General features: G+C 53.9%; 9 protein-coding genes across 9 annotated transcripts; 6 read left to right on the top strand and 3 right to left on the bottom strand.

Annotated features, from left to right (window-relative positions):
• Positions 1 to 305: 305 nt before the first annotated feature.
• Positions 306 to 7,955, top strand: CORC01_13935 (phosphatidylinositol-4-phosphate 5-Kinase; the record flags this gene model as incomplete). Its single annotated transcript, XM_022625550.1, has 4 exons — positions 306 to 7,085; positions 7,138 to 7,500; positions 7,551 to 7,798; positions 7,856 to 7,955. The coding sequence occupies 4 exons, from the start codon at positions 306 to 308 to the stop codon at positions 7,953 to 7,955; spliced, it is 7,491 nt and encodes a 2,496-aa protein (XP_022467938.1).
• A 678-nt stretch (positions 7,956 to 8,633) lies between these two features.
• CORC01_13936 (uncharacterized protein) lies at positions 8,634 to 9,896 on the top strand (the record flags this gene model as incomplete). The annotated part of the gene is made up of 1 exon (XM_022625551.1): positions 8,634 to 9,896. The coding sequence occupies one exon, from the start codon at positions 8,634 to 8,636 to the stop codon at positions 9,894 to 9,896; it is 1,263 nt and encodes a 420-aa protein (XP_022467939.1).
• A 193-nt stretch (positions 9,897 to 10,089) lies between these two features.
• CORC01_13937 (VPS28 protein) lies at positions 10,090 to 10,987 on the bottom strand (the record flags this gene model as incomplete). The annotated part of the gene is made up of 3 exons (XM_022625552.1): positions 10,090 to 10,479; positions 10,564 to 10,800; positions 10,877 to 10,987. 3 exons carry the CDS (start codon positions 10,985 to 10,987, stop codon positions 10,090 to 10,092), a joined length of 738 nt encoding a protein of 245 aa, XP_022467940.1.
• Positions 10,988 to 11,385: 398 nt separating this feature from the next.
• CORC01_13938 (Noc2p family protein) lies at positions 11,386 to 13,773 on the top strand (the record flags this gene model as incomplete). Its single annotated transcript, XM_022625553.1, has 1 exon — positions 11,386 to 13,773. The coding sequence occupies one exon, from the start codon at positions 11,386 to 11,388 to the stop codon at positions 13,771 to 13,773; it is 2,388 nt and encodes a 795-aa protein (XP_022467941.1).
• Positions 13,774 to 14,468: 695 nt separating this feature from the next.
• On the top strand, positions 14,469 to 17,066 carry CORC01_13939 (YSIRK family gram-positive signal peptide; the record flags this gene model as incomplete). Its single annotated transcript, XM_022625554.1, has 1 exon — positions 14,469 to 17,066. The coding sequence occupies one exon, from the start codon at positions 14,469 to 14,471 to the stop codon at positions 17,064 to 17,066; it is 2,598 nt and encodes an 865-aa protein (XP_022467942.1).
• A 2,421-nt stretch (positions 17,067 to 19,487) lies between these two features.
• On the bottom strand, positions 19,488 to 19,856 carry CORC01_13940 (uncharacterized protein; the record flags this gene model as incomplete). The annotated part of the gene is made up of 1 exon (XM_022625555.1): positions 19,488 to 19,856. One exon carries the CDS (start codon positions 19,854 to 19,856, stop codon positions 19,488 to 19,490), a length of 369 nt encoding a protein of 122 aa, XP_022467943.1.
• A 1,729-nt stretch (positions 19,857 to 21,585) lies between these two features.
• On the top strand, positions 21,586 to 22,605 carry CORC01_13941 (uncharacterized protein; the record flags this gene model as incomplete). The annotated part of the gene is made up of 1 exon (XM_022625556.1): positions 21,586 to 22,605. The coding sequence occupies one exon, from the start codon at positions 21,586 to 21,588 to the stop codon at positions 22,603 to 22,605; it is 1,020 nt and encodes a 339-aa protein (XP_022467944.1).
• Positions 22,606 to 23,704: 1,099 nt separating this feature from the next.
• On the bottom strand, positions 23,705 to 25,060 carry CORC01_13942 (uncharacterized protein; the record flags this gene model as incomplete). Its single annotated transcript, XM_022625557.1, has 3 exons — positions 23,705 to 24,751; positions 24,865 to 24,986; positions 25,048 to 25,060. The coding sequence occupies 3 exons, from the start codon at positions 25,058 to 25,060 to the stop codon at positions 23,705 to 23,707; spliced, it is 1,182 nt and encodes a 393-aa protein (XP_022467945.1).
• A 402-nt stretch (positions 25,061 to 25,462) lies between these two features.
• On the top strand, positions 25,463 to 26,971 carry CORC01_13943 (repair protein Rad1/Rec1/Rad17; the record flags this gene model as incomplete). Its single annotated transcript, XM_022625558.1, has 4 exons — positions 25,463 to 25,601; positions 25,657 to 25,711; positions 25,971 to 26,090; positions 26,155 to 26,971. 4 exons carry the CDS (start codon positions 25,463 to 25,465, stop codon positions 26,969 to 26,971), a joined length of 1,131 nt encoding a protein of 376 aa, XP_022467946.1.
• Between the last annotated feature and the right edge of the window lie 587 nt (positions 26,972 to 27,558).

Genomic DNA, 27,558 nt, shown 5'->3' on the forward strand with positions numbered 1-27,558 from the left:
TCACGTCCTGTTCGAGACTACACCGATATATACGACGCCCGAGACCTGAAATAGATATCGACAAAGAGACCTTACCGACGACAGCGAACCCCTCGCTTCTACGAACCGCGAATACACAAGATATATTTGGTCCGATTAGGCGGAGGTCGACTATGGGGAGAAGGTTTTGATCTCTTCGAAAACTACACCAACGTCTGCTTCCAGCGACCATCATGTCATCCTGAGATAAGAAGATGCTAGCGTTACACACGTTATAGAAATCCTCGAGCTCAGTCATCCGCTCGTCGCATTCTTGCTCGCGCAAGATGGCTAGCAACAACGTATCGAAACCAAACTCCCCGGCAGTTCTGTCCACACCCCCGGACTTCAGAAGCCGCCATGATTCTATCAACTCCATATCGACCGCTTCGCAGGCCGACAAGGACCAGCTAGCCCACACTTTGAACAGGATCCACACGTCGGCAAGCCAGTCCGATTCTTTGACGACATTTAACGACTTTGCTCCTCCGCCCTCATCCCTCCCGGCGACAGAAACGAAGGTTTTGGCAGGAGAACTGGTTCAAAATGGTCTCAGCGGGCTATACAGTCGGCTGAAAGAGGCGGTGGGCGCCGTCGGGGCGAGACAGCAAGACCTCGACGACGGTGACAGCTTTGATGCTGCGTCGAAGCGCAGCACCAGCACCACGGCTACAACCCCGAAAATACCGATCGCCTCTCTCGCGCGCGTCGAAACCGCCGCCACCAGCTCCTCATTCAACTCGGGAACAACGCACGACGGTCCCATGACAGGAACTTCCTCATCTGGCATGAACACTGTCATGTCCGATAGCCAGTCACATCCTCCTCAGTCGTCGAAAGCAACATCCATTTCCGCCATGACGGCGTCCAAGTCGAGCGCTGCCAGCCGGCAGAGTTTGCCCAGCGTGGCCAAGGCCTCAGCGGTCACGGCTATCAATCCTGAGGTTGCTCCGGCCACAGCACCAAGAAGCGTAGTCCGCATGGAGGATGGTCCTGGTCGGTCATCCGGGAGGAGAAGCATAAGCAAACAGCCTGATCCTCGGCCGTTCGTGATCGGTTCTGAAAGCTCGCACAAGTTTGATGTCCTCGAGCTCAAATCCGGCGCAGCTATCGATCGAAGCCATGGACTATCCCGGCCCAGACGTGAAGACGCGGTTGTCGACGGTCCTTCAGATAAGCCCCTGAGCCCGATCAAGACCAGCGCACCCCAGTTGCCCAAGTTGCAAACCGCGGATCCCCGGTCTCCTACATTGTCAACCTCGTCGATGATGCTGGCCCCGAAGCGGCCAGCGGTTATTGATCGCATTAGTCGGTCTCGGTCACCTGGCTATGCCCCGTCAAGATCTTCCTCCATGGAACATGTTACCGCAGAACCCAGTCCCATCAGTACGACTGCTCACGACTCTGTATACCATGACTCCTTCGCCCATGCTGCTCAGCCCATACATGGGAGAACAGGGGCTTTGCGCATTCCTGGTACAACGACCAACGAAGGCGCCCCTGAACAAGTCAACGCAAGACTTGATCGAATGCGGCGTCAGGTTCTGAGTAAAGAATTCTGGATGGCTGATGAAACGTGCAAAGAATGTTTCATTTGCGCCCAGCCTTTCTCGGCCTTCAGGAGAAAGCACCATTGCCGAACCTGCGGCTGCATCTTTGATTCAAAATGCACCTCCATCATCCCAGCATCAAAGTTCGGAATGACAGGGACTTTGAGAGTCTGCAAGACTTGCCTTAAGGTCATCAACCAGCGACTCTATGAAGGGAGCGGCTCTGACGACTCCGGGGATGACTCATTTCTGCCAGCTCTTTTTCGTCAAACCAAGGCGACGCCCAAGGTCACGCAGGCAGAGGCTGAGGTTGAAGAACCGAGCTTTGCTGATCGAATGGAGGACTTGGGCGACGCAAGATCTGTTCAGACACCCATGATGGCGATCCCCGCGACCAGAAGAATCAACGACTCCAACCGAAATTCGGCCATTCTGGAAATTGACGCACCGCAACTCAGTCGCCCGAGCTCCTCGCGTTCTCTAAGGTCATTGACATCTGCAAACCGGCCGCAGTCGTCAGGTCACAGGCGGCACCATTCAAAGCATCACAACAATTTTATGTCAAGGTTCAAGCCAATGCCAGATGACAGAGCACCGTTCCGCAAAGGAATCACTGAGGAGATGGCTAAGAAACCGAAATATCCGGCCTTCCACGACGACAACATAATCGATCCTGAACTGGCTGCCTACATGTCAGACGAATCAAGCGGCGACGAACAGATGAGCATATTTGCCACAATGTCTAATGCCGATCTGCAACCGTCGAGCTATGACCATGAAAAGTCAAGCTTTGGACCCTTTCTGAGCACGGGAAGGAGACATCGACTCGGACGAGGAGAGAAGAGCGTCAGTGGTTTGAGCTTCACGAGCCGTGGAATGGAGGATAATGCTGGCTCCGGAAGTCTTATTGGCCTTGGCCGGCCCGCGAGAAGACGCAATCTCAGCAACGTGAGCCATCAGATGAGGTCTCCACGCCCAAAGTCTGGCATTTTCAAAGGCCCATCTGCGTCCAACGAGAACGTTTTCACTATTGAGAATCCTGCTATCGAAGCTACGAAATTGACTAGGAGCGATTCGATGCAAGCGGACAAGCAGCCACAGGTGGAGCTCAATCCATCTAGCATGTTGCATGTCAAGAGGCTGCTACATCAGTTGCTCGAAGACTCTGGCATACCCAATGTGCCAGCATGGGAAAAGGCTCTGGTCCCCATCTTGCTTCAGTGCACCGACGATGTGACCCCCGACATCAGAGTAGGAGACGATATGGACATACGGCACTATGTCAAGCTGAAGAAAATCCCAGGCGGCAAACCAGGAGACACGAGCTACGTCTCAGGTGTCATATTCACAAAGAATCTTGCACTCAAGAGCATGCCCCGCCGCATTCTGAACCCCCGCATCGTCATTGTCTCCTTCCCAATAGAATACCAGCGACACCAACAACACTTTATGAGCCTCCAACCTGTCATCGAACAGGAGAAAGAGTTCTTGCGAATTGTCGTCAACCGCATCATCAACCTGCGCCCGCAACTGCTTCTCTGCGAAAAGTCTGTCTCCGGCGTTGCGTTGCAGTATCTCTCTGAGGCGAACATCGCTGTTGCTTACAATGTTAAGCCATCGGTTATCGAAGCCGTATCACGATGCGCAGAAACGGACATTATCTCCTCTCTTGATATGCTGGCCTTACAAGTTCAGGTTGGGAGATCTGGCGGCTTCGAAGTCAAGACCTACGTTAACAAGAATTATCCTGGAAAGAAAAAGACATACATCTTCCTATCAGGATGCTCTGAGAAGCTTGGTTGTACGATTGCCCTTCGTGGTGACTCAACTGAAGTTCTGTCGAAAATGAAGAAGATAACAGAGTTCATGGTCTACGTTGTCTACAACTTGAAGTTGGAGACGTGCTTGATGAGAGACGAGTACATCCAATTACCGGCAGAGCCTGAGGAGTCAACCTCACTATCATCATCTCTTCGCCATAACCCAGAGGATGGCCCTCGATCTCTCAGCGCGTCAACTGAACTCAGAGAGACGGGAACGCAGATTTCGAAAACCTCGCCCCCCGAGTCTGAACTTGCTACACAAACGAGTGATGGCACGTCGTTAGTCACTGCCGAAGGGACTGTATCGTCAGATCAGACTGAAGAGCCTGTCCCGGAAGAACGACCTCCACTCGTATCTCTTCATGCCTCTCACGTTCCGCCCACGTCTCCCGAGTCTCAAGTACCAGAAGACGTGCCGATGCCGACATACTACAGCGACATGGTTGCGAGATACGAGACCAAGATCCTCTCAGCGTCCCCATTCGTCAAGTTTGCGCAGCCTTACTTGCTCATGAAGGCACGAGAACAGGAGCGAAGATTGGTCTACTTGAAGCGCCTGAGAGATCAAGATGTGGTTGAGGAGCAGATTGACGCCGAAAAGTCGAAGTCACAAAAGTTTCAGCTCATTAAGCCTGAAATGGTTCACGCTATTGGACAGAAGGCGCCACGCCAAGTCATGGAAATTCTGCATGCTGTCCACGATGCCGAATATGACAAGGCGCTGTACAATTACCAGGTTCAGACCCGGCAATGGGAGAACTACATCCAGGGCAACCTTGACCTTTTCGATCCCTATTCTCACCAGAACATTGTCGTTCTATACTCAGTTATCTGCACAGAGACGAAAATCCCGTGCTCCGAACCCGGGCTGATTGCGATTGCGTTCTACGATGAGCATGTAGACGAAAGTGGAAGCATGGATCCTGACTGCACTCTCGGTCAATACATTGAAGACTTGTGCATCAGCAAGGACTCGATATGCACAGCCAATGGCTGCGACCGAAAGATGACAGCGCATCATCGTACCTATGTACATGATGAGTCCCGAGTCACTATTTTTGTTGAGCCTGCGGCCAAAAGGCGCAATCTAGATGGCATCACTATGTGGAGCTACTGCAAAACATGCAAGAAGGATTCTCCTGAGATGGGAATGTCTGACAGCACTTGGAAATATTCTTTTGGCAAGTACCTTGAGCTTCTGTTCTGGAGCAGGGGCCTGCGTCTCCACGAGTTCTCTGGCTGCCCGCACGACCATCACCGCGATCACATCCGGTACTTCCATTACCGCGATACCTGGGTGAGGATACATTATGATCCAATCGATCTCCTCGAAATTGTCGTCCCTCGAGCTCGGATTACGTGGAAGGTCGAAAATGACCTCAAGCTCAAAAACGAGATTTTCAACAAAATTGAGGAACGATGGGCACGCTTCATAAACTCTGTCAAGTTCAGGCTGAAGAGCATCCGCATCGACAGCGTTTTACCCGAAAAGGCCGATGCGTGTAAGACTGAAGTTGACAGACTCGCCAAGAAAGCGCAGGATGACCAAGTCGCTTTGACCCGCAGACTCCAGGAAACCTACGTCAACTCCAAGTATTACGAAGTCATACCGTTTAATGCGATTGTCAGAGAGATGCTGGAGAAGGCTGGTGATTGGGATGCTTCCTTCACCAAATTCGAAACCGATTTTCTTCCGGACAAAGACCTGCGTCAATTAACAATGATTCAGCTCAAGAAAATCTTCACGGACAATGAGTCGAGAGAGTCTCTTCCCTCCACGGACGGGAATTCCACCGTGGACTCCGGGGATCCCCCATCCCAAACTTTCTCAGATGCTGACGAGAAGTCTTCGACCCAACCGACGGACCCAACTGAACCTAGTGAGGAAGGCGTCTCAGAGACAACTAAGAACGAGGGCGAGCCAGAAAATGAGACTGAGGAACTGAAGGAAAAGGAACCGCTATCAGAAACAGAGTCAACTCAAGAGCAAGACCCTGGACCAGATTCCAAGAACCAGCCTGCTGTCGAAGACGATAACCCTGAATCCTCGGAAGCTAGCAAAACCAGTACGCCGGCTGAAGCTGTTTTGGACAGAGTAGAACCTCTGGACCTGGCTAGTCCAAGCTCACCAAAAGGGAAGAGTCCCTTCGCTTTTGCTGCCATCGACGAAGCCGGGGAGACGTCAAATGTGTCGGGGATTGTTGAGCCAACTGCACCGGGTGTCAGACCTCCACTCACTACGACCTCTACGGGAATTTCTCTCTCTGAAAAAGTTGAACAACTTCGACGTGAGCAACAGGTTTTAGGTCATGAGACACCCCCAGTCAGCGAGTCCTCTGAGGCACCGAAAGCAAACCCGGAGCGAACACTGGCTCGCAGAGCTCCGATGATTAGAACCATGTCACAGCCTGCACAAACACTACCGAGATCACAAGCAAGTTTTGCCAAGTCAATCTTGCCAAAGGACAGCGTCGGGCCGGCTGAAAACTCAAGCGAAACATCGTTCAAAGTGGACAAGAAGCCATTTGATCGGCTAGCGTTGGGGATGAAAAGCCATAGGAAAGCCGGCCCCTCCTCAATCCCTAGGCTGATCACCAAAAAGAAGGATACGCATGTGTCGTCCCAGGTATCTAGGATCGCCAGGCACTTTGAACAGCTGAGTCGTGAATTTGAGAAGGAGAGGCAGAGGGAAGACCGCAGAAAGCGCCTTGCCAAACATCAACCTCGCGCCGGTCTGCCACGCTCAGCTACCAAGGCCATTGTGGAGGTCTATCACAACATTGACAATGCCGTCCAGGAGGCCGGACCGTCAAATACGGAACAAAACAACGAGATCAAGATTCTCGAGCCGAAGACTGCGCCTGTTACCCCAGCACCTCCAGGTGTTGTGCGTACGGAACCTGATACAATGCCACCCGCAGGAGAGCCACATCCGGCAACAGAAGCTCCGGCCACGTCCGAAGAGCTCCACGTCGGCGGAGAGACAGACGACACTGCGACGGTAACTGCCAGTCATGGCGGATCTGACGACGAAGGGCAAAGTGACAATGAAGAGTCGATACTAGGCGACTTACTGCCTGATGTTAAGGAGTTGGCGGACTCTCTCGAGCCAAGTACAGAGATTCCGTTGGAACTGCCAAAGCATCAAAAGACTAGCTTGATGAAGATGCTCACAAACTTCTGGGCCGAACGATCTGCGAGTGGCTGGCCTCAGTTGGACTACCCAGTCAACGCCAGCGATCACATTTTCCTCGACTCGGACGTGATTGTAAGAGAGGACGAGCCTTCCTCCGTCATTGCTTTTGCTCTAAGCTCTGATGATTACCGCACGAAGCTGGCTGATATTCGCCGTCAAGAGCGGATGGCCATACAAAAAGATTATGAAGCATCGAATCTGGACGGCAAGTCTTCTGGTATGTCTGACACCGGCGGTGAATTCATGATGGAAGAGGGCGACCTGGAGAAAAGTCTGCTCAGAGCCACGGGTACCCATCTTAAGTACCAATTCAAGGAAGGTTCTGCAACGATGCTCTGCAAGATCTTCTATGCCGAGCAGTTCGATGCGCTTCGCCGGAAGTGCGGTGTTGCAGACCGCATTGTCGAGTCTCTTTCTCGCTGCTTGAAATGGGACTCGAAGGGCGGGAAGACAAAGTCGGTGTTTCTCAAGACCCTTGACGACCGGCTAGTTCTCAAGGTAAGATGAGCCCCATTAACCTGTATCCAAATCGTATCTAACGTACATACAGGGCCTATCGCCCATTGAGACGTCGGCCTTCCTACGATTCGCTCCGGCCTATTTTGGCATCATGGCAGAAGCTCTGTTCCATGAATTGCCTTCCGTCATTGCCAAAATGCTGGGTTTCTTCCAGCTGATTATCAAGAACCCAGTCACTGGTGTTGAAATTAAGCTTGATCTTCTCCTCATGGAAAACCTCTTCTACGATCGTGGCCCAACCCGTCTTTTCGACTTGAAAGGTTCAATGCGCAATCGCAAGATTCAGTCAACGGGCGAGCAGAATGAAGTGCTCCTTGATGAGAACATGGTTGAGTTCATCTACGAATCACCCTTATTCGCGCGCGAGCATTCCAAGAAGCTTCTGAGAGCATCTGTAAGTTGCCAAGACAAGGGATGAGAAGCTGAGAGCTAACAAAAGTCCAGGTCTGGAACGACACCCTGTTCCTCGCAAGACAGAACGTGATGGACTACTCGTTAATGATTGCCGTGGATGAAGCTAAGAAGGAGTTGGTTGTTGGTATCATTGACTGTATCCGAACGTACACGTGGGACAAGAAACTCGAGAGTTGGATCAAAGATCGGGGATTTGCTGGGGGTGGCAGAAATCGCCCGACGGTGACCAGCCCGAAGGAATACAAGTCTCGCTTCCGAGAGGCGATGGCCAGGTACGTGTCCGCCAGTTATTCTTCGTCAAGTTCTCTGCGGTCATCAGCTAACATGCATTCCAGGTACATCCTCCAAGCGCCAAATTGCTGGCATCAATTCGGCGTGCCCCAACTGAACAACACCATGAGGCCGCGGTTCGAACCAGATGCCAAGGCCGATTGAGTCTCTGGCTACCCATCGACAATGTCTTTAATATGATTCTGTGGACTGCAATTACATGAGCTACTGAAACACCGAGAGCGATAAAGAGCATTGCATTGCCGGCGTTTATTCCCTACGAGGATGGATGGATTGAGGAGTGCGGAGGCGATCTAGTCTTAGGAGTGGACGGTACTGTTAGAGTCCGCAAAAGAAGTATCCCAAGGTAGCATTACGGCGTTGATGAATCACGGCCTTCATAATTCAGATACCCACCAACACATACACATAAAAAGGATACATGAAGCGTGACGTTGGCATCTCAAGCTCTCTGTAATGTTCAAGCAGGCAGGATGAGAAGCAGTGGACGGCGGGGCGGTAAGGCATGCTGTTCTCGTTCATGTCCGGAGTACCTCCAGCTTAGTGAATGCTTAAATGCACCCGCTGAAACAAGCTTCTGTGGTCCGCTGGAAAGCGCTGGAAAGCGATTTTAACGCCACCTGCACATAAGGTATTGCCGTTACCACTCCACCTTAGCAGCGCCCTCAGGCTTCAATCTCGAAGTCATTGAGTTTCAACAGAGGGCAACTTGGGCACTCACCCATCGTCGTCCCTGTGTGCATACCTACAACACCTCATTTATTCAACAGGGCAGTTTAGGCTTCACTTTCTCTTTCCTCCTCTCACACAACAACAGCTCTAATGTCAATAGATCTCAATTGGGAGACGCTCACAACGGGGCCCGACGGAGAGGCTCTGGCCCTCCGCATCCGCGACTTCATACACACTAAATTCCAGGCAGTACCATTGCCTCGCTTCATCAAGTCTGTCAAAGTACACGACTTTGAATTCGGCACCATCGCCCCCGAACTGGAACTCAAAGACATTACCGACCCGCTGCCGGAATTTTACGAGGAGAACTCCGACATTGAGGATGACGAAGAAGAGGAGCAGGCCGTCCTCGAGGAGCAGCACCAGCACCAGCATGCACCCAAGAGCCAGCTGAGCGCCGGCGAGAGAAGGAGGCAGAGGGAGGAGGCTTCGCTGCCGCCGAGGCTGAGCACGCACGCACTCAGGGGTCAGTCCGGAGACTTCCCCAGTCCGTTCCTGGGTGTTTCGACGCCAGGGATCCTCGGCGGCACATCGAATCTGCATTACTTCCAGTCGCACCTGGGGACCGGTTGGTCGGGGACGCAGACGCCCCTCGCCGCGGTGGCCGGCGCGCACATGGGCAACAGGCTGGACGCCTCGGCCTTCTTGTCTCCCGTCGGCTCGCCACTGCCGAACGGTTTCTCGCCGAGCCACAGCAGAAATCCCTCTCAGGGCTCGATCTCCGTGAGCGACTTCAACCCGGCCCTGGCGCAACTACGGGAGAAGTCGAGCGTCTCTACGCTCGCACCCACGTCAGCCGGGGCGTCGAGGCCGCCGACGCGGGACACGCACCTCGCGGGGTCAGCGATCCAGGAGGAGGACGAGGAGGTGCTCCCGGGGGAAGAAGAGGACGACAATGCGCCGAGATTCAGGGAGCCGAGGCCCGAAGACCTGCAGGCCGTGTTTCGCATACGATACGCCGGCGACGTGAGGCTGCGGCTGACGGCGGAGATTCTTCTAGACTACCCGATGCCGAGCTTCGTGGGGATCCCTGTGCAGCTCAGCGTCACAGGCTTGACGTTTGACGGCGTCGGCGTGATGGCGCACATCCGGAAGAGGGTGCAATTCTGCTTCCTGAGCCCCGAGGACGCCGTCACGGCGGTGGGCGCGGACGACGCGGGGCCCAGTGAGCCCGGCAAGAGGTTCGGGGGGCTTCTGCAAGAGATCCAGGTCGAGAGCGAGATTGGCCTCCGGGACGGGGGTAAGCAGAGCTTGAAGAATGTGGGCAAGGTGGAGAGGTTTGTGCTGGAGCAGGTGAGGAGGATATTCGAGAACGAGTTTGTGTATCCCAGCTTCTGGACGTTTTTGATCTGAGAACATGGTGAAATGGCTGATCAACATGGCGTTCTTTACGAGGTATGAATGCGATTGTTCACGGGCAAAGGAAATAGAGGCCGGTAAAAATTTTTTTGAATCAAAAGCTAGTGAGATTCGCTCTGCATTGGTATCTATCCACAAAGAAGAACAGAACATTCCTCTCAGCACATCTTTTGCCCCCTTTCCTTTTTCATGTGAGAGTACTCTTGAACCCTTGATAAGCCTGCTGAATATCCATCTCGAGCTCGCGGGCCTGCTGCTCGCTCAGTTCGTCTGTGGCCTTCATCTGATTCAACGTGATGAGCCACTGCACAATCTTGCCCCTGTTGTCAAAGTCGCGGTCTGTGACCTTGTTGACGGACTGAATGACGTCGGAGAGTAGGGGGTGTAGCTGGTCCTTGGAGAGCAGACCGAGCTTGACGGCATCGAGAAAGGTGATAAATTCCTGCGTCGCTTCCAGGATGAGCGTACCACTCGTGTTGCCGGCGGCTGCGGGAGCCGGGGCGGCGCTTGAAGAGGCCGTCACGGTCGTCGAGGGCATGCCAACGCGAATGCGCTCCGTTGCGCGGGGGACTTCGAGCTGTTGTGGGAGTGGACGACGCGGTCAGCATTTTGTGGCAATATGGACGACACTGGGCTGGCGAAGAAAAAAGGTCACACGAACATCCCATTCCGCCTTAAACTCCTCCAGTCCCCCAAAGGCCTTTGCCACGGTCTCGTCTGCCAAGATGGACTTGTACTGCTTCAGGGACCGCTCGCAAATCTCGGTGTAATCGGCCTCAGGGATCGCATCTTTGAGGAAAGCCTTCTCGAGCTCATCGAGGGTGACGATGATGCTGAAGATCTCGGCGAGCGAGTCTTGTAGGTCGCGCTCGGCGCGGGTGACGGCTAGCTTCACCTCCTGTCGTGACGCATCGCCATGTTAGCTGGATGTTGCCTGCGGGGGCGGGGTAGTTGTTGGAGGGGGTGCGGGTGACGGCGATTGAACATTCGAATTGACTTGCCTCATCGAGATTAATGGTTGCCGATAATGTGGTATTCGGGATGTAGCTATGCGGTGTCGGTGCATAGGGTTGCCGGGGCATCATCTTCGCAGCTGTGTTCGAATCGTGGTCGGCTTCATGGTCGTCTGACAGCTTTCGAGCTGTCGTCGCCCGGCGAGCTCTCAAGTAGCAGTGCTGGTGCAGACAGGTGCGTCGCAGAGCCACAGCTTGCCAAGGGCGTAAGACATGGGTGTAGAGGTTCCCACGCCCGAGGCACCTTACCTACCTTCCACGTGGGGCAACCTCCAAGGACCAATCCCAAAGATGGCTTAGCGTATTCCCTGATAATATAAGCGTTCAGAAAAAATTTGGACGGGCGTCGTGCAGTGCTGCCATTGAGAAAGTCTCGAAGTTCCCGCGTCCACTTCCTGGAGCCGCTGCAGCCAAAACTTCTCTTTACCTCGCCCAACGCAGGACTGACCACCCCGGCTCCATACTTCATCATGGGTTCCCAAAAGAAGAACCTCAAGGCGACGAAGAAGTTTGAAAAGACCAAGCTCAAGGGCGTTTTGGACAAGAGGAAGGAGTCGGCCAAGGTCAAGCAGCGCTACCAGGTCAAGGCCAAGAAGGCGACGAAGAAGACAAAAGATTCCGAGTTTTTCAAGAATGACGAGGCCGCCGCCAAGGCAAAAGCCAATGGCCACAAGAAGGATACCAAGGTCAGCGCCATGAGTGTCGACGACTTCTTCCAGGGCGGCTTCGAGGACATCATCGACAAGAAGGGCAAGAATGCGACAAAGAAGCTCGGCAAGCGGAAGCGCGATGCGCCCGCTAAGGAGGACGAGGACGAGGACGAGGAAGAGGGCAGCGGGTCGGAATTCTCTGTCGACGAGCAGCCGATCGGAAGCGACAGCGAAGACGGCGAGGGGGATGAGGACGAGGACGAGAACCTCGGCATGACCAAGGAGGCCATGGACAAGCTCGCACAAAACGATCCCGAATTCTACAAGTTCCTGAAGGACAACGACCCGGAAGCCCTCGACTTTGACGAGAACGCCGACCTGGCCGAAGTGGACGAGCTGAGCGCCGGCAGCGACCAATCCGACGACGACGAAGAAGAACAACCGAAGAAGAAGCGCAAGAAGGCTTCCAAGAAGCCCGAGGTCGAGGAGGTGACCGCCGCGGAAAATGAGCTCACGCGCGAGATGGTGGGCAAGTGGAAAAAGCTGCTCACGGAGAAGCAGAGCTTGCGTGCCGCCAGGCAGGTCGTTCTGGCTTTCCGCTGTGCGGCTCATCTCAATGAGGATGATGCCGACGACTCGACCCCGCAGAGATACACCATCTCAAGCCCCGAGGTCTTCCACGACATTTTGATTGTTGCCCTGAAGCAGATACCCGAGATCATCTCGCACCACTTGCCCATCAAGGAGTCTGCGTCTGGCAAGATCTACGTGCCTACCGATTCGAAAAAGTTCCACACCTTGTCCATCATGATCAAGACCTTCACTGCGTCCATCATCCATCTCCTCGGCACACTGTCCGACGATGCGACTCTCAAGCTCACTATCAGCTCATTAGAGCCCCTCGTTCCCTACCTCATGTCCTTCCGCAAGCTTCTCAAGGCTCTCATCAAGACGGTCGTCAACTACTGGGCCAGACCGGCCAGCTCAGAAACGACAAAAATCACCTCTTTCCTTGTCCTGCGAAAACTCGTCGTCATCGGCGACAAGGGCCTCCGCGAGACCGTGCTCAAGACGGTGTACCAGGGACTCGTCTCGGGCTGCAGGGCGACAAACGTCAACACCATCCAGGGTATCAACCTGATGAAGAACTCTGCTGCAGAGCTTTGGGGTATCGACCAAAACGTTGGCTACACGACAGCCTTCACCTTTATCCGCCAGCTCGCCATCCACCTCAGAAATAGCATTGTCAAGAAGGAAAAAGATGCCCACAAGATCATCTACAACTGGCAATTCACCCACTCGCTCGATTTCTGGTCTTGCGTGCTTGCCGAGCATTGCAGCCCCCTGAAGGAGGCGGAGACTGGCAAGGAGGGCCAGCTCAAGCTCCTCATCTACCCCCTGGTGCAAGTGACCCTGGGCGCGATGCGTCTCATCCCCTCACCGACGTTCTTCCCCCTGCGCTTCCACTTGATCCGCTCTATCCTCCGTCTCTCGCGCGCAACCAACACCTACATCCCTCTCGCTTCTGCTCTGATCGAGGTTCTCGAGTCGGCCGACATGAGACGGTTCCCGAAGGCCTCATCTATCAAGCCCCTCGACTTCCACGTTGCCTACAAGGCGCCCAAGTCGTACCTCCGCACTCGCGTCTACCAAGACGGTGTCGCCGAGCAGGTTGTCGAGCTCTTCAGCGAGTACTTCACCATCTGGTGCAAGAACATTGCGTTCCCCGAGTTCACCCTGCCGGTCCTCATTCAGCTGAAGCGCTGGCTCAAGCAGGCGCGCAAGATCAAGACGGGTAACAAGAACAACAAGGTCATCTCGCAGATCGTGCTGTTGGTGCAGAAGCTCGAGACTAACGCCAAGTTCATCGAGGAGAAGCGTGCCAAGGTTGAGTTCGCGCCCAAGGACCGCGCGCAGGTGGATGCGTTCCTGCGCGATTTCGAGTGGGAGAAGACGCCGCTCGGCGCGTACGTGGTCGTACAGCGCAAGATTAGGGAGCAGAAGGCTAAGGCGCTTGAGGACGCGAGAAAAGAGGACGAGAAGAAGCGCAAGGAGGAGGAGAAGGATGCGCTTGCGGAGAACGCCGCGGATGATGACTCTGAGGAGGAGTATGCCGATGAGTTGATGGACGACGATGCCGAGGATGACGAGGAGGGTGACGAGGAGGAGGAGGACGAAGATGACGATATGGAAGATGATGAGGAGTAGAGGGAGCTATGGCTATCGAGGAAGATTTGAGATATAAAAAGTGTTTTTTCCGGCGTAATCGAAATACGCTGGTGTTAGGTTATATCATGGAGGCATTTGCGAATAATCCAGAGGCTTGCAGCCCTCAAATCTAGGGTCCTCGCTGCACATTTTGCGTCTCATTCCTCCAATGCTTAGTCCATTGACTGGCCACAGTCACTATCATGCATCTTATGCTTGGCCGAATGATAACTACTACGTCAGAAAGGAGGTTGTTCGTAGAGGAACCGTTTGCAGACGAACGACGACCTGGAACATTTACACAGGGTTGATGCAAGGATGGAGACTGGAAATTGGCACGGACCAGACACGTAGACCGCCTTTGCTGAGGAAGGATCGGGGCTAACATCAACACCTAAACGTCGGTAGGATGCCTGTCTGTAGGGAATCTCTGTGCGGCGAAGGCAGCTGAAAGTCTCTAATGATTTTTCCGATAATCGTCTGCCTAACCTCAGACCAACACCTCACTCACCCTTTGATCAACCAAAGTGACTCAACCATATCTCTTCTTACGTGTCCTTGTTTTCACATCTTGTCCGCCTAGGTATCGCCCCGAATCAACAAATTCACGGCTTGTTACTTGATACCAAAGCATCTCTGTAATATCCTTACCCCATTGACAAGTCCCCCGTCGAATGTGGTGAGCTATCCCAACCATGGCTCCCCTGGCCGCAGACCCCCGCCAGCTCGTGGTGGTTCTCAACCCGGCCCGCCGTAAAGCTTTCTACACCCTCCTCTTCGATATCACGGGTTACATGCGCTCGCAGCTCGAGCTCAAAGACGGCGATCAAGCAGACTCCGTCTCGGGTGCCGCCGGCAACCCGGCCTCGCCGTCACTCCAGGACAGGAACGCCCCGCTCTTTGTCCCGGACGCCAGCCAGGGCGGACGTAGCAGCAGTCCCAGCCACCCGGACCGCGGCGGTTCCGGCGTGCACAGCGCCCAGCTCCGGGCTTTGAGGAAGGCGGCGCTGAAGCACTTTGACGGGTGGCGGAAGGAAGTTCTGGAAAAGGTGAAGGAGGTTGTTTCAGTTCGGGACGATGACAAGATCCTGGAGGCCAGGAAGAAGCGCTTGGACGAGCAGGAGAAGCTCAAGGCCGAGTCCCCCAGCCTCGGGGAGGATTTAATCAACTTTGGAGAAGCCCCTCAGGCTTCCTCGTCGGCGAATAAGGTCGACGAGGAGGTGGCCGCACTGCAGGAGCACTACCATCCCATCCCGAGCCGGTTCACTACCATTCCGGTGGATGATAGGAAAGAGGTGCTGAGCTGCCTCCTTGTCCTCGTTTTGTCAACGGGTTGCTACTCGTCGCACTCCAGGGTCTTGGCTCTATATCTCACGTCCGCGTTCGGTCTGCCGGTCTCATGTCTCATCACGGAGGAGACGGAGATCGCCAAGTCTCTAGTTGAATCCTCGACGGCTCCCGAGGGTCAGAAGGCTACCATGTCGGCCGAGGCCGAGGCTGCGAAGCGGCGGCAGGAAAACCAAAAGAGCCGCTTCTGGAAAGTCGGTCTGGCTTCCGTGGCAGGCGCCGCAGTCATCGGTATCACGGGTGGCCTGGCGGCCCCCGTAGTCGCTGGCGCAATCGGTGGCATCATGGGAAGTGTCGGCCTGGGAGGCGTTGCAAGCTTCCTCGGTATCTTCTGGATGAACGGCGCCCTCGTCGGGACTCTGTTTGGTGCGTTTGGAGCCAAGATGACGGGCGAGATGATGGACACCTACGCCAAGGAGGTCGAGGACTTTCGTTTCCTCCCGCTGAAGGACGAATGGGGTCAGGACTATAAACGCGCTGATCCCGACGGCAAGCAAGGAGCCCGCCTTCGCGTGACGATTGGCATCAACGGCTGGCTCAATGACGAAGGCGACGTGACTAAGCCCTGGCGCAGCTTGGGCGACGAATCTGAAGTCTTTGCCTTGCGGTACGAGATGAAGTCTCTCCTTGCCCTCGGCGCTGAGCTCGAGGGTCTCGTGTCATCTTACGCCTGGAACTATGTCAAGATCGAGATCCTGAAGCGAACCGTCTTGGCTTCTCTCTGGGCCGCTCTATGGCCCGCCTATCTCATTAGTGCTGCTTCAAAGATCGATAACCCATTCAACCTAGCCCGAAATCGTTCAGACAAGGCTGGCCGCGTGCTTGCTGATGCCCTCATCGCCAAAGTTCAGGGAGAAAGACCCGTGACTCTGGTCGGTTATTCACTCGGTGCCCGCGTCATTTACTCGTGTCTACGATCACTTGCTGAGCGTCAGGCTTTCGGTCTAGTCGATACCGTAGTGCTCATTGGTGCCCCTGTACCGTCCAACAGAGAACATTGGCAGGTCTTGCGGTCTGTGGTGTCAGGTCGCATTGTCAACGTGTATTCGGAAACAGACTATATTCTCGGATTCTTGTACCGCGCCACCTCGCTTCAACTAGGAATTGCAGGCTTGCAAGAAGTCAAGAACATTGAAAGAGTTGAAAATTTGAACCTGAGTGCGGAAGTCAGCGGGCACCTTCGCTACCCTAGCTTGATCGCCAAGATTCTCACAAGATGCGGCTTCCCTAACGTCAAGGGCGGCGAGGGGGTCATAGAGAAGGATGAAGATCTCGATATCAAGATCACGGATGAGGAGGCAGGTTCGCAGATGGGCGAGCTCATTCAGCTCGAGGCGCAACCCGACCCCGAGTCGGAGCCCCAGCCGATCAGATCCAAGCAGGCTGCCAGGTTCCCGAACGAGCTCCGTCACCCGTTGCATCCCGACCCGCCTCAACAGAAGAAGAAGAACCCGAACCGCAATAAGGTCTCTAGGTCTGGCGGCGCAACCGTTTCAGAATCTTTTGATCCTTTGGGAGCTGGTGGTGGTGACCCTTTGAATCTGGGAAATCTAGGTCAGGCGAAGCAGGGACCACGTTCGCCTCATCACGAAGAGCTCCGTAGTCTCGGCTCTCCACCTCTGGAGAAGCAGCAGTCGGCAGATCCCCTCAGTCTCAGCGCTCTAGGAACAACGAATCAATCCTCCGTTCCTACTGAAGCTGGTCACAGTCGGCAGGGCAAGAAACCGGAACTTCCTCCGAGACCTTCTGCTATCCACTCCTTCCAGAGCGATGGTGCTATAGACTCGCACCGCCGTCCGGAACTGCCGATGAGGCCCAAGACTTTTCCCGTCCCGGTACAGGAGGATGAGGATGAAGATAGCGATGACGAGAGCTTCAAGGGGATTCAGTTGGTCGATAATGAAGATATGACGAGTTACTCAGAGCCCCTGAGGGTCGATGACTAGATTAGATGTAGTACAGAAACATCGCGTCAAGTTGCCAGTCAATAAGAATACAGGACTTCTTATAAAAGGACGTTTCGGTTTTACATGTCAATTCACTAGATACAAGCCCTTTAATCGAATTTCTACTGTTCTAGTGCCAAAATGTCGTTTGCGTGCCAGGGAGGTTTGCAATGAAGGCCGTACTATGATACCCAGAAAAGTTGCATAACGAGGCCCAGGTCGTATTAGATTACTTACCCCGGTGTAAGAGACACAATTTTGACGTGTGCCGAGGGTGCCTTTTGAGAGTCGATGCACTCTTTGAAGTCATTCTCTGCGCATATGCTACCTGCTCTTCAACAAAAACATCCGGTTCGGTTAGTAGTGTCATGGCTGCGTAAGCTCAGAGACACCCGATTCTAGTGGTCGATAAAAAAAATATTTGCTTTAATTTGAGAGTCTTTCGTTTCTGTTCGCTGTCGCCCTAGTACTTATGAATGAAAGCTTTGGAGAGGCAAGCGATAGACTCTGGACATTGTTCGGCACTAGTCTAGCCTGGCTTTTTGGGCCGTCCGCGGTTGCCGCAGGTGACGTTAAATAAGCCAAAGTCTTCCACCTTCGTCGTCCGATAGTCTCCCGTCTTGCCAATTCCACTTTCCCATTCTTCAATCCCTGCTCCACGAATTGCCAAAGTCATCATCGCTGCGAATATCTTGCTGATCTTTCCAGTGAGGATCGCCATGCAAGCTGTTAGATGTGACCGGGGCCTATTAGATGTGTCTATTTTTTTTATCGTGGCATCACGATTGGAGCCCTGGCTTATCAAGTCATCCGTCTCGGCAGTTACACAAACGAAGAGACACTTGGGCTGCTTCAAATCGAAATCTATCACCCTGTTGATGCCTTGTTGCTAGACTGCATTACTCACCTCGAGTAATGGATAATGGTGTGGTGTTCATGCTTAAGGGGACGTGAATTACAAAGCAAGTGAGAGGGCCAACTTTCCCCCCCTCCCCCCCTCTGTATCTGATTCCATGTTCGTGTGCGCATCATATGCGGCGTCCGCAGGATAGGTCAGAGGGTCAGTCTCCCAAAAATCGAAAGCCCACCGAGCCTCCCGCTCTATCTATCTCTCCGTGTTTTCAGTTATTACGCGACAAAATCTCTGCTTCATCGCGTTGATGCGGTACAAAGAGAACTGTATTTATTCCCAGATATCCCGACAGGCATTGAACTGGGGACGAGCGTTACTGAGCTGAGAACTCGATGGATGTATGTCGGGCTTCAATCTCATATTCTTAAATACTTAAAAGGATGATGAAGTTATGTTTTAGTGCCATCGCCCTAACTTTGTGAGGCTGGGCTAAGCTGACCACTCAGCAAGCCACAGCAATGATTTCGTTACGTGGCGTGCTGCAGACTCGAAGCCAAAGCCGTCAAGAACAAGCCATGTTCAAATGCCAGGAAATCTCGTTCGGGCAAGCCCTGTCACATATGAGGTGAAACTTGCATTGACGGTTCGCGGCCTGCGAAGTGAGTTGACGAGGCCAGGACTCTGGCGATCACGAGGTTTCCTCGGCACTCTAGTGGGTTTTGCCTTCTGGAGTCGTCCTGCTGTTTCCCTGCTCAAAGTTCTGATGAAGCTACACAATAAAACCATGTGGGGGGGTGGGGGTTCCAGAATTGTAAGCATTCCAAAACGAAGGGATCTGCCAAACGTCACGGCAGTATGGATGTTGCGATTGTACGTTTGTGCTTGAAGCAAGCTTTAGGTCACCTAATCAGGTGGAGGCAGTGTGTAAATATCTATACCTGGTGTTGGTTACGATATTCGTTCTTGGATCGGTCTGATGTTGTAAAAAGCCAACTCTTGCTGACGAGGCTTAGACGGGGCCCGAAAGGAATAATAACTCGCGAGGGTAATCTCCGCCGAAAAGCGGTAACCCGTTCGGAGATGTAGCGTCATGCATACTTCGGGAGTGACATGCAGCCGAACGGGACCCGCTCCACGATACAGTTTTGGGATAATATGATGGAGATATCCAGCGAGCCCAGAATTGGGAAGGCCGCTATGATTTTCCCTTTGCTGCACCGAGCAGGTTGAGGTCCAAGCCTTGGGGGTCGTTGAAGAAGAAGAATGGAACCAGTGAGATTGCGTATGGCTATGATTTGTGAACGGGGCGAAGCAGAGGATTTTGGCCGGAATGCATGAAGCGGAGGCAGGGAAAGACGGGATGACCGCAGGGATTGGGGGCTTTGGTAAGGTGATTGGCTCCGACGAAAGGACCCCTGTTCCTGGGACGGTAGGGGACGGGCTCATAGGGCGGCTGTTGGGTTGACTAAGGTGCACTAGTCGAGGCGGTCAATCGAGGTCAGATGAGCCCATGGCCGGAGGGGTTTGCGGCCACAGAGCAAGCGGTATTGCCGAGAGGCACGGGAGGCTTATGGAAGTCCAAGGTGTGCTGGCCGTCGCGGAATGAAAGTGTGTGTTTGCGACGGACAGCCGAAGAAGCGCGCCGTTGGCTCGGGTTCCTCCTGGACCGCTTGTGTCAGGGTCCGGCAGGTCTTAGTCGAGGTCTGAATCTGACCTTGATTGGCCTTAATCCCTGCAGAATGCTGTGATGCGGCGAGGGATTTGGGAGAGGGGAAATGTTGAAGCCTAGGTACCTTACGTAGGAGAGGGACAACTTTAGTTGGCCGCTGTAAAGCATGGTAGGCACCTGTGATGTCCGCGTTCGCCATTTTTCGGTCCGTCAATTTGCGGTTTCCCGTGTTGAGCGCAGGACAAGTTAGCTCTGCTGCGGATGTCATAGGCCAAGGATGGTCACTCAAACGTGTGATGAAAATGACTCGGGTTGCCCCTGTCCGACAGCTGTTGGCCTTTTCCCCCCCCTTATTTTTTTTCTTTTTTCTTGACAGACCAAGAGGGGCCGATTTGCCTTGTTTTGACTCCCCGAGTAAATGTCCACCAACTCTTCTCCAGTAAGATAGAGAAAGCGACAGCGTGGACTTGGGCGACACAAGGCCGGTTGCGAGAAAACGAGGCACCCACCATCCCAACGGCGGAATCGAGGTTGACGATCGCATGTTCCAGGCCCTGCGCGACCAATGGACTGTTGGAAGCCATGGAACGAATTAGTGACCATTGCTCAAATAGTGCAGTTTGCGCCGGCATGTTCAGTCCGAAGAAGGAAATATACCTTGGCTCACCCTGTGGTAAGGTGGAGGTACCTCGCGCAAGGCGGCGGGAGGAAAGATACTTTAGGGGTCCAAGTACCGGGCACATCAGTGATGGAGAGAAGTGCGGGGCTCTTTTGACCTCACAAAGTCCGCGATTTGGCCCGACATGTTGACATCTGTGACCTTGCAAGACTCAACCTCAAGAATGTCTGAGGGTCAGGTATTCTTTAAAAAAAGTCAATCAAAGAAGCTGCCAGTTAGCAAAGGTACGTGCGTTTAGACAGTGCCTCTCCTGAGCTCCATTTCGGGTCGCGTAAGGTAAGGTAAGGTAGGTACGTGAGAATAAGGCAAGGCGCCTTGCGGTAGGCTCGGTGGGAAGGCACTACCTACTATAGGGCGTGGCAGATGAGGCAGGCACCACAAACTAGCACGGTCCAGTCATGTCGAGAGACGGGAACTCTTAGAGAAGTTGCTGGTCGTTTGTCTTCCTCGAAGGAAGGAGGTGGTGGGTGGTGTCTCCTGTTTTATTTTTGTCAGCCAAGGCATTCTTGGTCCAGCCCAAATCCCAGTTGTCCAATCTTTTTTGCACCTTCGACACTCCAACCGCACCCGCCGCAGTCACCGCCGCACTCTCCAAGCAATCCCGGGGAAGGGACACCATCTCAGTCAATAACTACCTAAGGTCGGGATACGGGGTAGGTACTTCGTCTTCGCGTCTCCTTCTCTCAGGAGCCCGCGCCCGAATCCCCGTCCCACGCCCTCGTCCCACCCGACAGGGGCCACGATCAAATATCCACACCCTGCACCTGGATTCCCCATCACAACTCACCAACGCTCACGCAACACGCCCTCGCCTCACCCTCCCACCTTACCCGCCTCTCGCCGCCGACTTCCGACTTCTCCCCATTCACACTCTCCCATGTTTACGGTTTTCCTCCGTCTTCGATTGCCCTTCGTTGAAAAATCGACCTCTACATCCTCCACACGGACACGACGACTATAGCCTACGTTGAAGCGCAGACCGCTTCACCTTCCAAACTCCCTTCTTCAGACGACACGGCGACAGATCGGCCCCTAGCTCCTTCCCGAACCCCCCTCTTTCCCTGGCCGTGACGTACGACTCAATAAATCGGTCGCCCGAAAATTTTGAGCCTTCACGAAAACGCTTCGGCTTTTTCCGCGACCGCTATCAGCTCCTGCCTTATACTGGCAATCTGTGAGCGGACCAACAGCACGATACAGAGGCTGCGTTATTAACGCCTACCCTCTTATTGCGGGCTGCCCGAACATCCCACTCGATTGTACGCCTGTTGCGCCGAATTCAGGTACCATTCCTGACCCCTCATAGCCGATCTCGAAGATGAAGGGCCGTCCCATCGACCAGCTCGTCTACGAGCACATGTTTCCCAAGCCTCGTGCAAGCGATCCTCAAAATTTCCATGCCCTTCTACAGCGCAGCCTGATTTTAGAGGTTCGCCAAGAGGTTCACTCCTTCTACGGCCACCTCGACACCCAAGAAGCCAAGTACCCGGGCTTAGACTACTGCAATCCTATCCATCGCATCCGCCTAAGTCGCTGGACCTGGCACCGCCGCTTGTTCCGAGCGTTCGACAACCTCCGTCTGACCCCCAACGAGATTGCGGGTCTGACCAAGTGGGAGGGCACAAGATGGGCCAAGGAGCGCTATGAAAAGGAGCAAGGCATTTCCATCAGAGACACTGCGGGTGACGGATTCCCTGACTGGATTGAGCCAGAGGACCGTCCAGCTGCCCCGATTCGAAACCCTAGATCTAGGACTGTGGATACGGATGATGCAACTGATCCTGGAGACGAGGATATGGACGGCGAGGAGAGTGACGAAGAACTTGAGAGCGTCGGTGTTGCATTGAACCAGCGATTGAGAGAGAGGGCAGCACGACGAGAGGCTGGAGAAACGTCTACCGTCTTGGACGAGGAGTGGGAGCAGTGGCTGAAGAACGTCATCGAGAGCGGCGAGCTGCCATATCTCTCAAACGACGATATCTCGCCGTCAAGGGCTGATCCTGCGGCAGTTGCAGTTGTGCCGCAAGCACTGTTTCCCCCTCGCATGCTGAGCGCTGCACGCGCTGGTCAGTGGCAAGATATACCCGACTTCCTTCACGATATCATTCGCCGTACCCTCGAGAATCAGAACTCCAGCAGTGGCGAGGAGACTGCAGCACCACCTCGCTTGCCCTCCATGTCGAGCCGCAATGCGGCCCGGGAACGAAGAGGTACTGACGAACATCACATTGGCGGAATCACAAATTGGAGACGTACATATTCCGATCTGCGTCTCCCTGTTGGCGACAGCGCAGCTAGCCCAAATTTGCAGAGGACGGCACAGGCACCTGGCGCCTAGGAAGTTTCGGCGCCTGAACTTCCCTTCCTTGGGCCGGATACATTCGTTGATGGACCGCGTGCGATTACTGCGCAAGAGTTATCTCGAACTGTGCATGAGCTACTAGTACCGCGTAGAAACGCACCGAACGTCGGTTTTGATCTCGCTGCTTACCACGCTTCTTTCCTCGGACCTACCCCACCAACTTTCTCCATCAACGACCCGAGCACTTGGGGCGATGCGCCTGGATTGTGGAACTGGGCCCCGATGTCAAACCGGTGATTGCGGAGAATATCAAACTTGGTTTCGACAACGGTTACCACGCACCCATTTGCGCAAGCGCCCCAACCCACGCCTTCAGCCGAAGAGGCGACTTCTTCAGTCTGATCCGATTTTCATACTAGAGTTCCTTGAGTTTCTGGGCATGGGGAGGATCGCTCCAATAAAGCGACGACCCTACTACACATCACTCGGTTATTCCCCATTTCGGCGTTGGAAGGATTGCGTTTATGTTTCTGTGGGATTTGCAATGGATTGGATGAGCGAGCACAAGAGATTACGAGGAAACGAGAACGCTCTGCATTTCGAGGCCCGTACCCAACGAGGCCGTCTGTATCTAACTAAGAGACCTTAGTTGCAAAAGTGCTAATTCTGATAAGCCTGACCACCCTCTTCTGAGACGTGTCATCCGGAAATAAGTCAATTCACGCCCGTGAGATGAACAGAAACTGAACAGCAACGACGTTAATTTCCAAGTGCGATGTCTGGTGAAATTTCTCAATTTAGTCGTTGGCTTGATAAAAGCATCGCGGACTTTCCAAAAAGCCATAACCGGCCAGACTTGAGGCACACTGCTAGTAATCTTCCTAGAAGCTCTATCTGATAGTCCTTATCGAACAGAGAAATTACAGCCGCCACCCAACGCCAACTCCTTAAAGCGTCAAACCCGCCCAATCCGATTTTTTTCGTTGCATTTCGTGACCAACCAAGCCTACGACACACGTCGCACTCTATGCGACCGCCGCCTGAAACCTCCCGTTGTAGTCTCACCATGCATTGGAGTTTCCAGCTTCGGTGTTTCCTTCTTTGGATCGCCCTTCTTGGTTTTCATCGAGCCCTTCTACGGCTCGAGGTGAGACCACTCGGGAATGGCCTTGATCTGTTGCCACATGTACTTCTCCAGCTTGTTGGCGCTCTTCGCATACGGCGTAGACTCATTATTGTACTTGCGGCAGTTGTCGAAGACAAGCTTGGCATCGCGGGTAAAGTCCTCTGGTGTGGCATATTGATCTGCCTCGAGCTTGGTCTCCATGGTGCTGAGGTCCATAGGTTCCTTAATGACTTCGTAGTAGTCTGCGACATCATCCTTGTTGACGGGTACGAGAAAGGGCCAGGCCGACTGGTGGTTCTGCAGGTCATTGAGGAGGTGGAGGAGCTGGTTATAGTTGGGACCATGGCGGGGCTGCCGGGCAAGCTCGTCCATGTCGGGGGACCAGCCTGATGCGCGGATGGCGTTGATACTGAGCGGGTCAATCGGTTTCGCGCCAGACTTCCATTCTTTCGGGGGAGCGTGGACGATGTGTGATTTTGAGTAAGCGCGAATCTTAGCCTGGACGCACTCCTTCTGCTTCAAGAGCATGCGCCCCATTTCGAGATATCGGATGCGGGGTAGCATTGAACACTGCATGATCGTACCGCCCTCGTAATCCTTGATGTAACCCATCCAGACGCTCTTATCGAGCGTGATCTCCTTGGTAAAACCCTGTTTCTTGAAATAACCGATGGCGTAGTTATCAGCGTAGGTGAGGAAGTGCATCACATCGCTCGTCGCCTTGACGTAGTCTTTGAGGTGGGACATGAGATGCGCACCGTATCCCTTGACCTGCTGATCGGAACTGATGGCACAGAAGACGATTTCGGCGAACTGGCGGCCCTTGAAGGGGCGGTAGGTGATGCCGCCGACGACTTCGAGGGGCTTCTTGACGATCGCGATGGACAGGTGGGTCCGGTCGTAGACAAGTCGCGCGATGTAGTCTTTTGGCATCTTGGGGAGCTGCTTCTGAAAGATGCATTTGAGTCCGGTGAGGATGATGAGGGATTCGCGCTCGTTGTCGTTGTTGACTACCCGGAACTCGATCTCGCCGGTGCGCTCTTCGATGACAGCGGGCTGTCGCAATTCGCGGTCAGCTTCAGCGGGTCCAGATGGAAGGTGCGGATAGGAATCGCGTGGCCAGGGCTAGTTGTGCGATATCGCGACGCTCCTTGGAAGTAAGGGCTCACCTTTTCAGGGAAGGGGATGGGCTTCATCGCCGGCTTCTTTTCTGGCTCGGCCGACTCATTGTGCTTGACCCGTTTCGACGCGATCGGGGACGATGGCTCGTCTTCAGCCTTGCGCTTCGTGGCTGCGGCGCGGAATTAGCCCACAATTCGGGCAACACGCTTGGAAGAAACCATGCAACTCACTCTCTTCCTTCATTTTGACCTCGATCGCGAGCCTTCGCAGGCCTATTTCGATGAACCTTGCCGATGGATGTCGTGGTGGTTCCTGGACGGTTGATGACATGCCGCGCTAGGCTCCCTCGTTTCTCCGTTGCCGGATGGCGCCAAGTGGGTCTATGCACAAGGGGAAAGTGGGATGGAGCTAAGCCATTTTGGTTCAGGCCACAATTCACGGTGGGACCCTTTGGAGCTCAGAACACGTTTGGGGAAGCTTCGGTCTACACTTCACGATTCATTGACAGCACTTTCCAGACACATCTGAAGATTCACGACTCTGTGCAAGCCCTTTCCAACGGCCCGGCCCAATTTCTACGCAATTAACGCAAAAGAATCAGACACGACTGAACAATTAACCAATTGTCTTCCCATTGATCAGCAGATGGACTCCTCGTTGCTTGAGGTCTGGCAAGCTGCTGCTAGCACGCCGTTCCGACCCGCTGTCGCCAAGGATTCCCAATTCTTCATTGCGTTTCTCCTTCTCCTCATTGGCGTTGCGATTACTGGATTCTTTGCTCTGAGTAAGCTTTGGCCAAACACATTCTATCAATATTCATCACCTGACCATCGACACAGACCGGTCCTTCATCAACATCACAGCGCTCGGTGTGCCTGCCTCAGCTGCAATTGCGTAAGCCAGATTGCCCCCATCACCTCTGTCGAGAACCTTAAACTTACATTGCCCTCAGATTCGGCACGGTTTATATGTTCTGCGCAGTCGGAGTCTACGTCTAAGATACCCCAGGAAGCTTTAAAGTCGGCGGCGACCTTGTACTTTAGAAACAACCAAGAACTTCCCTTTCACCAATCTCTCCATCTCGGGTGACCCTTCATATACTCAGACCTTCAACGCCTGTAGAAGTCATGTCGGCTGCTCTTCCCCAACCTAGTGCGGTACCGCAGCCGCTGTTCCGTGCCGTGGCCAGCTCGACGAGACCATTATACCAGTTGCTGAGGACCATCAGCTTCTCCAACAAGGTCCATGTTCAACTCCAGGAAGATGGCATCAGGTTCGCCGCGGATCTGTCCAGGGTCATGCAAGGCAAGTCTGGCAATTGATGCTATGAAAGGCAGGAATATTGACCATGGTCTAGGTACTGCCTTCCTCGACAAGAAGCTCTTCACCTCCTACTCTCTGAATCTTGCGGAGGACGAGCCATTGCCAAATTTCCAAATTACACTCCCAGCGCTCCTCGAAACACTTCAGATTTTTGGCGCCGTGGATGTCGCAACACGCACGCAAAAGGCCGAGCAGGACCCGTACCGCAGCAATCTCCGCAACTACCGACCAGATGCGTTTAGTAACCATATTTTGGGAATTGGCGGGACTTGCAGCCTGGTATATGTTGAAGAGGGCGGCCAATTCAACATAATAATCGAAGAAAGCGGCGTCAAAACTACCGCCAGCCTCACGACCTATCTGCCGGAAATCCCAGAGGAGATACCCTTTGACCGGGAGAACCTCTCTTTCAAAATCATCATGCAGGCGCGCTACCTTCTCGACGCCTTGGCCGAGCTTGCGCCCACCGGCCCCAGCCGCCTAACCATATCAGCCTCGAAGAGCCAACCCTACCTTTCCCTTTCCGGTGCTGGCGACCTGGGGTCTTCCAGCGTGGATTTTGCCAAAGGCCGTGAGCTACTGGAGACGTTCTCTATCCAGGATCGATGGACCCAGACGTACAAATTTGATCTGATCAAGTCTTCGAGCGAGGCGATGCGGATCGCTAGCAAAATTAGCTTCCGAGGCGACGCCCAGGGCGTTCTAAGCTTGCAGTTCATGGTTGAGGTGGAGGGCGGCGGAGTAAGCTTCTTGGACTTTCGGTTTGTACCTTTCATCACGCACGAGGACGACGAGGATGAAGATGGCCAGGATGAAGATGAAGATGAATGATTCGAAGCAATAAGTTGCCCTATCTACGTAGTACACAGGCAAGTGACAATGGAATTCTTTGAGGGCTCTTGTATCGAATTCGAGTGTTCCGTTGCTATCTCTGAATTTTCGCGTGCCTTCCGCTTGCGTCGAGGATGACAATAGACTGAGCTGCATTCCCGAGGCTAGGGCGAACAATGTGCGCCGCTAGCCTTTCCTCAAAGAATTTTGGCTCTGCGTCCGCATACACGCCATATGCGCCTCCCTTGGGAATGACAGCTCGGCTGTTGACCCACGGTCTTTACGCCGGCCTGGTGCCAACAAGATCGATCGCGGGAGCTTTGTGGCTCTTGATTTCGGTAGAGGTGGTAGGCAGCCAGTCAGTCATGGGGATATGATGGCTTATGGGAGAATAAGACGCGCTTGGTGTCTAGTGAAGGTCCATTCCTTGCGCAGCATTCCAGCCATCGGCCAAGCCACCATGGACCTGGCCAGCAAGACTGGTCCCAGCAGGCCGGGGCTTACACCATGGGCCGGCCGAGGTAGCAATGTGGCCGTGAGGAATTTGTTCGCAAACGGCAAGGGCGTTGACGGGGCGTTGCGACGGA

The sequence above is a fragment of the Colletotrichum orchidophilum genome (assembly GCF_001831195.1).
Source record: "Colletotrichum orchidophilum strain IMI 309357 chromosome Unknown Scaffold_224.1, whole genome shotgun sequence".
In the NCBI taxonomy this organism is placed as follows: domain Eukaryota; kingdom Fungi; phylum Ascomycota; class Sordariomycetes; order Glomerellales; family Glomerellaceae; genus Colletotrichum; species Colletotrichum orchidophilum.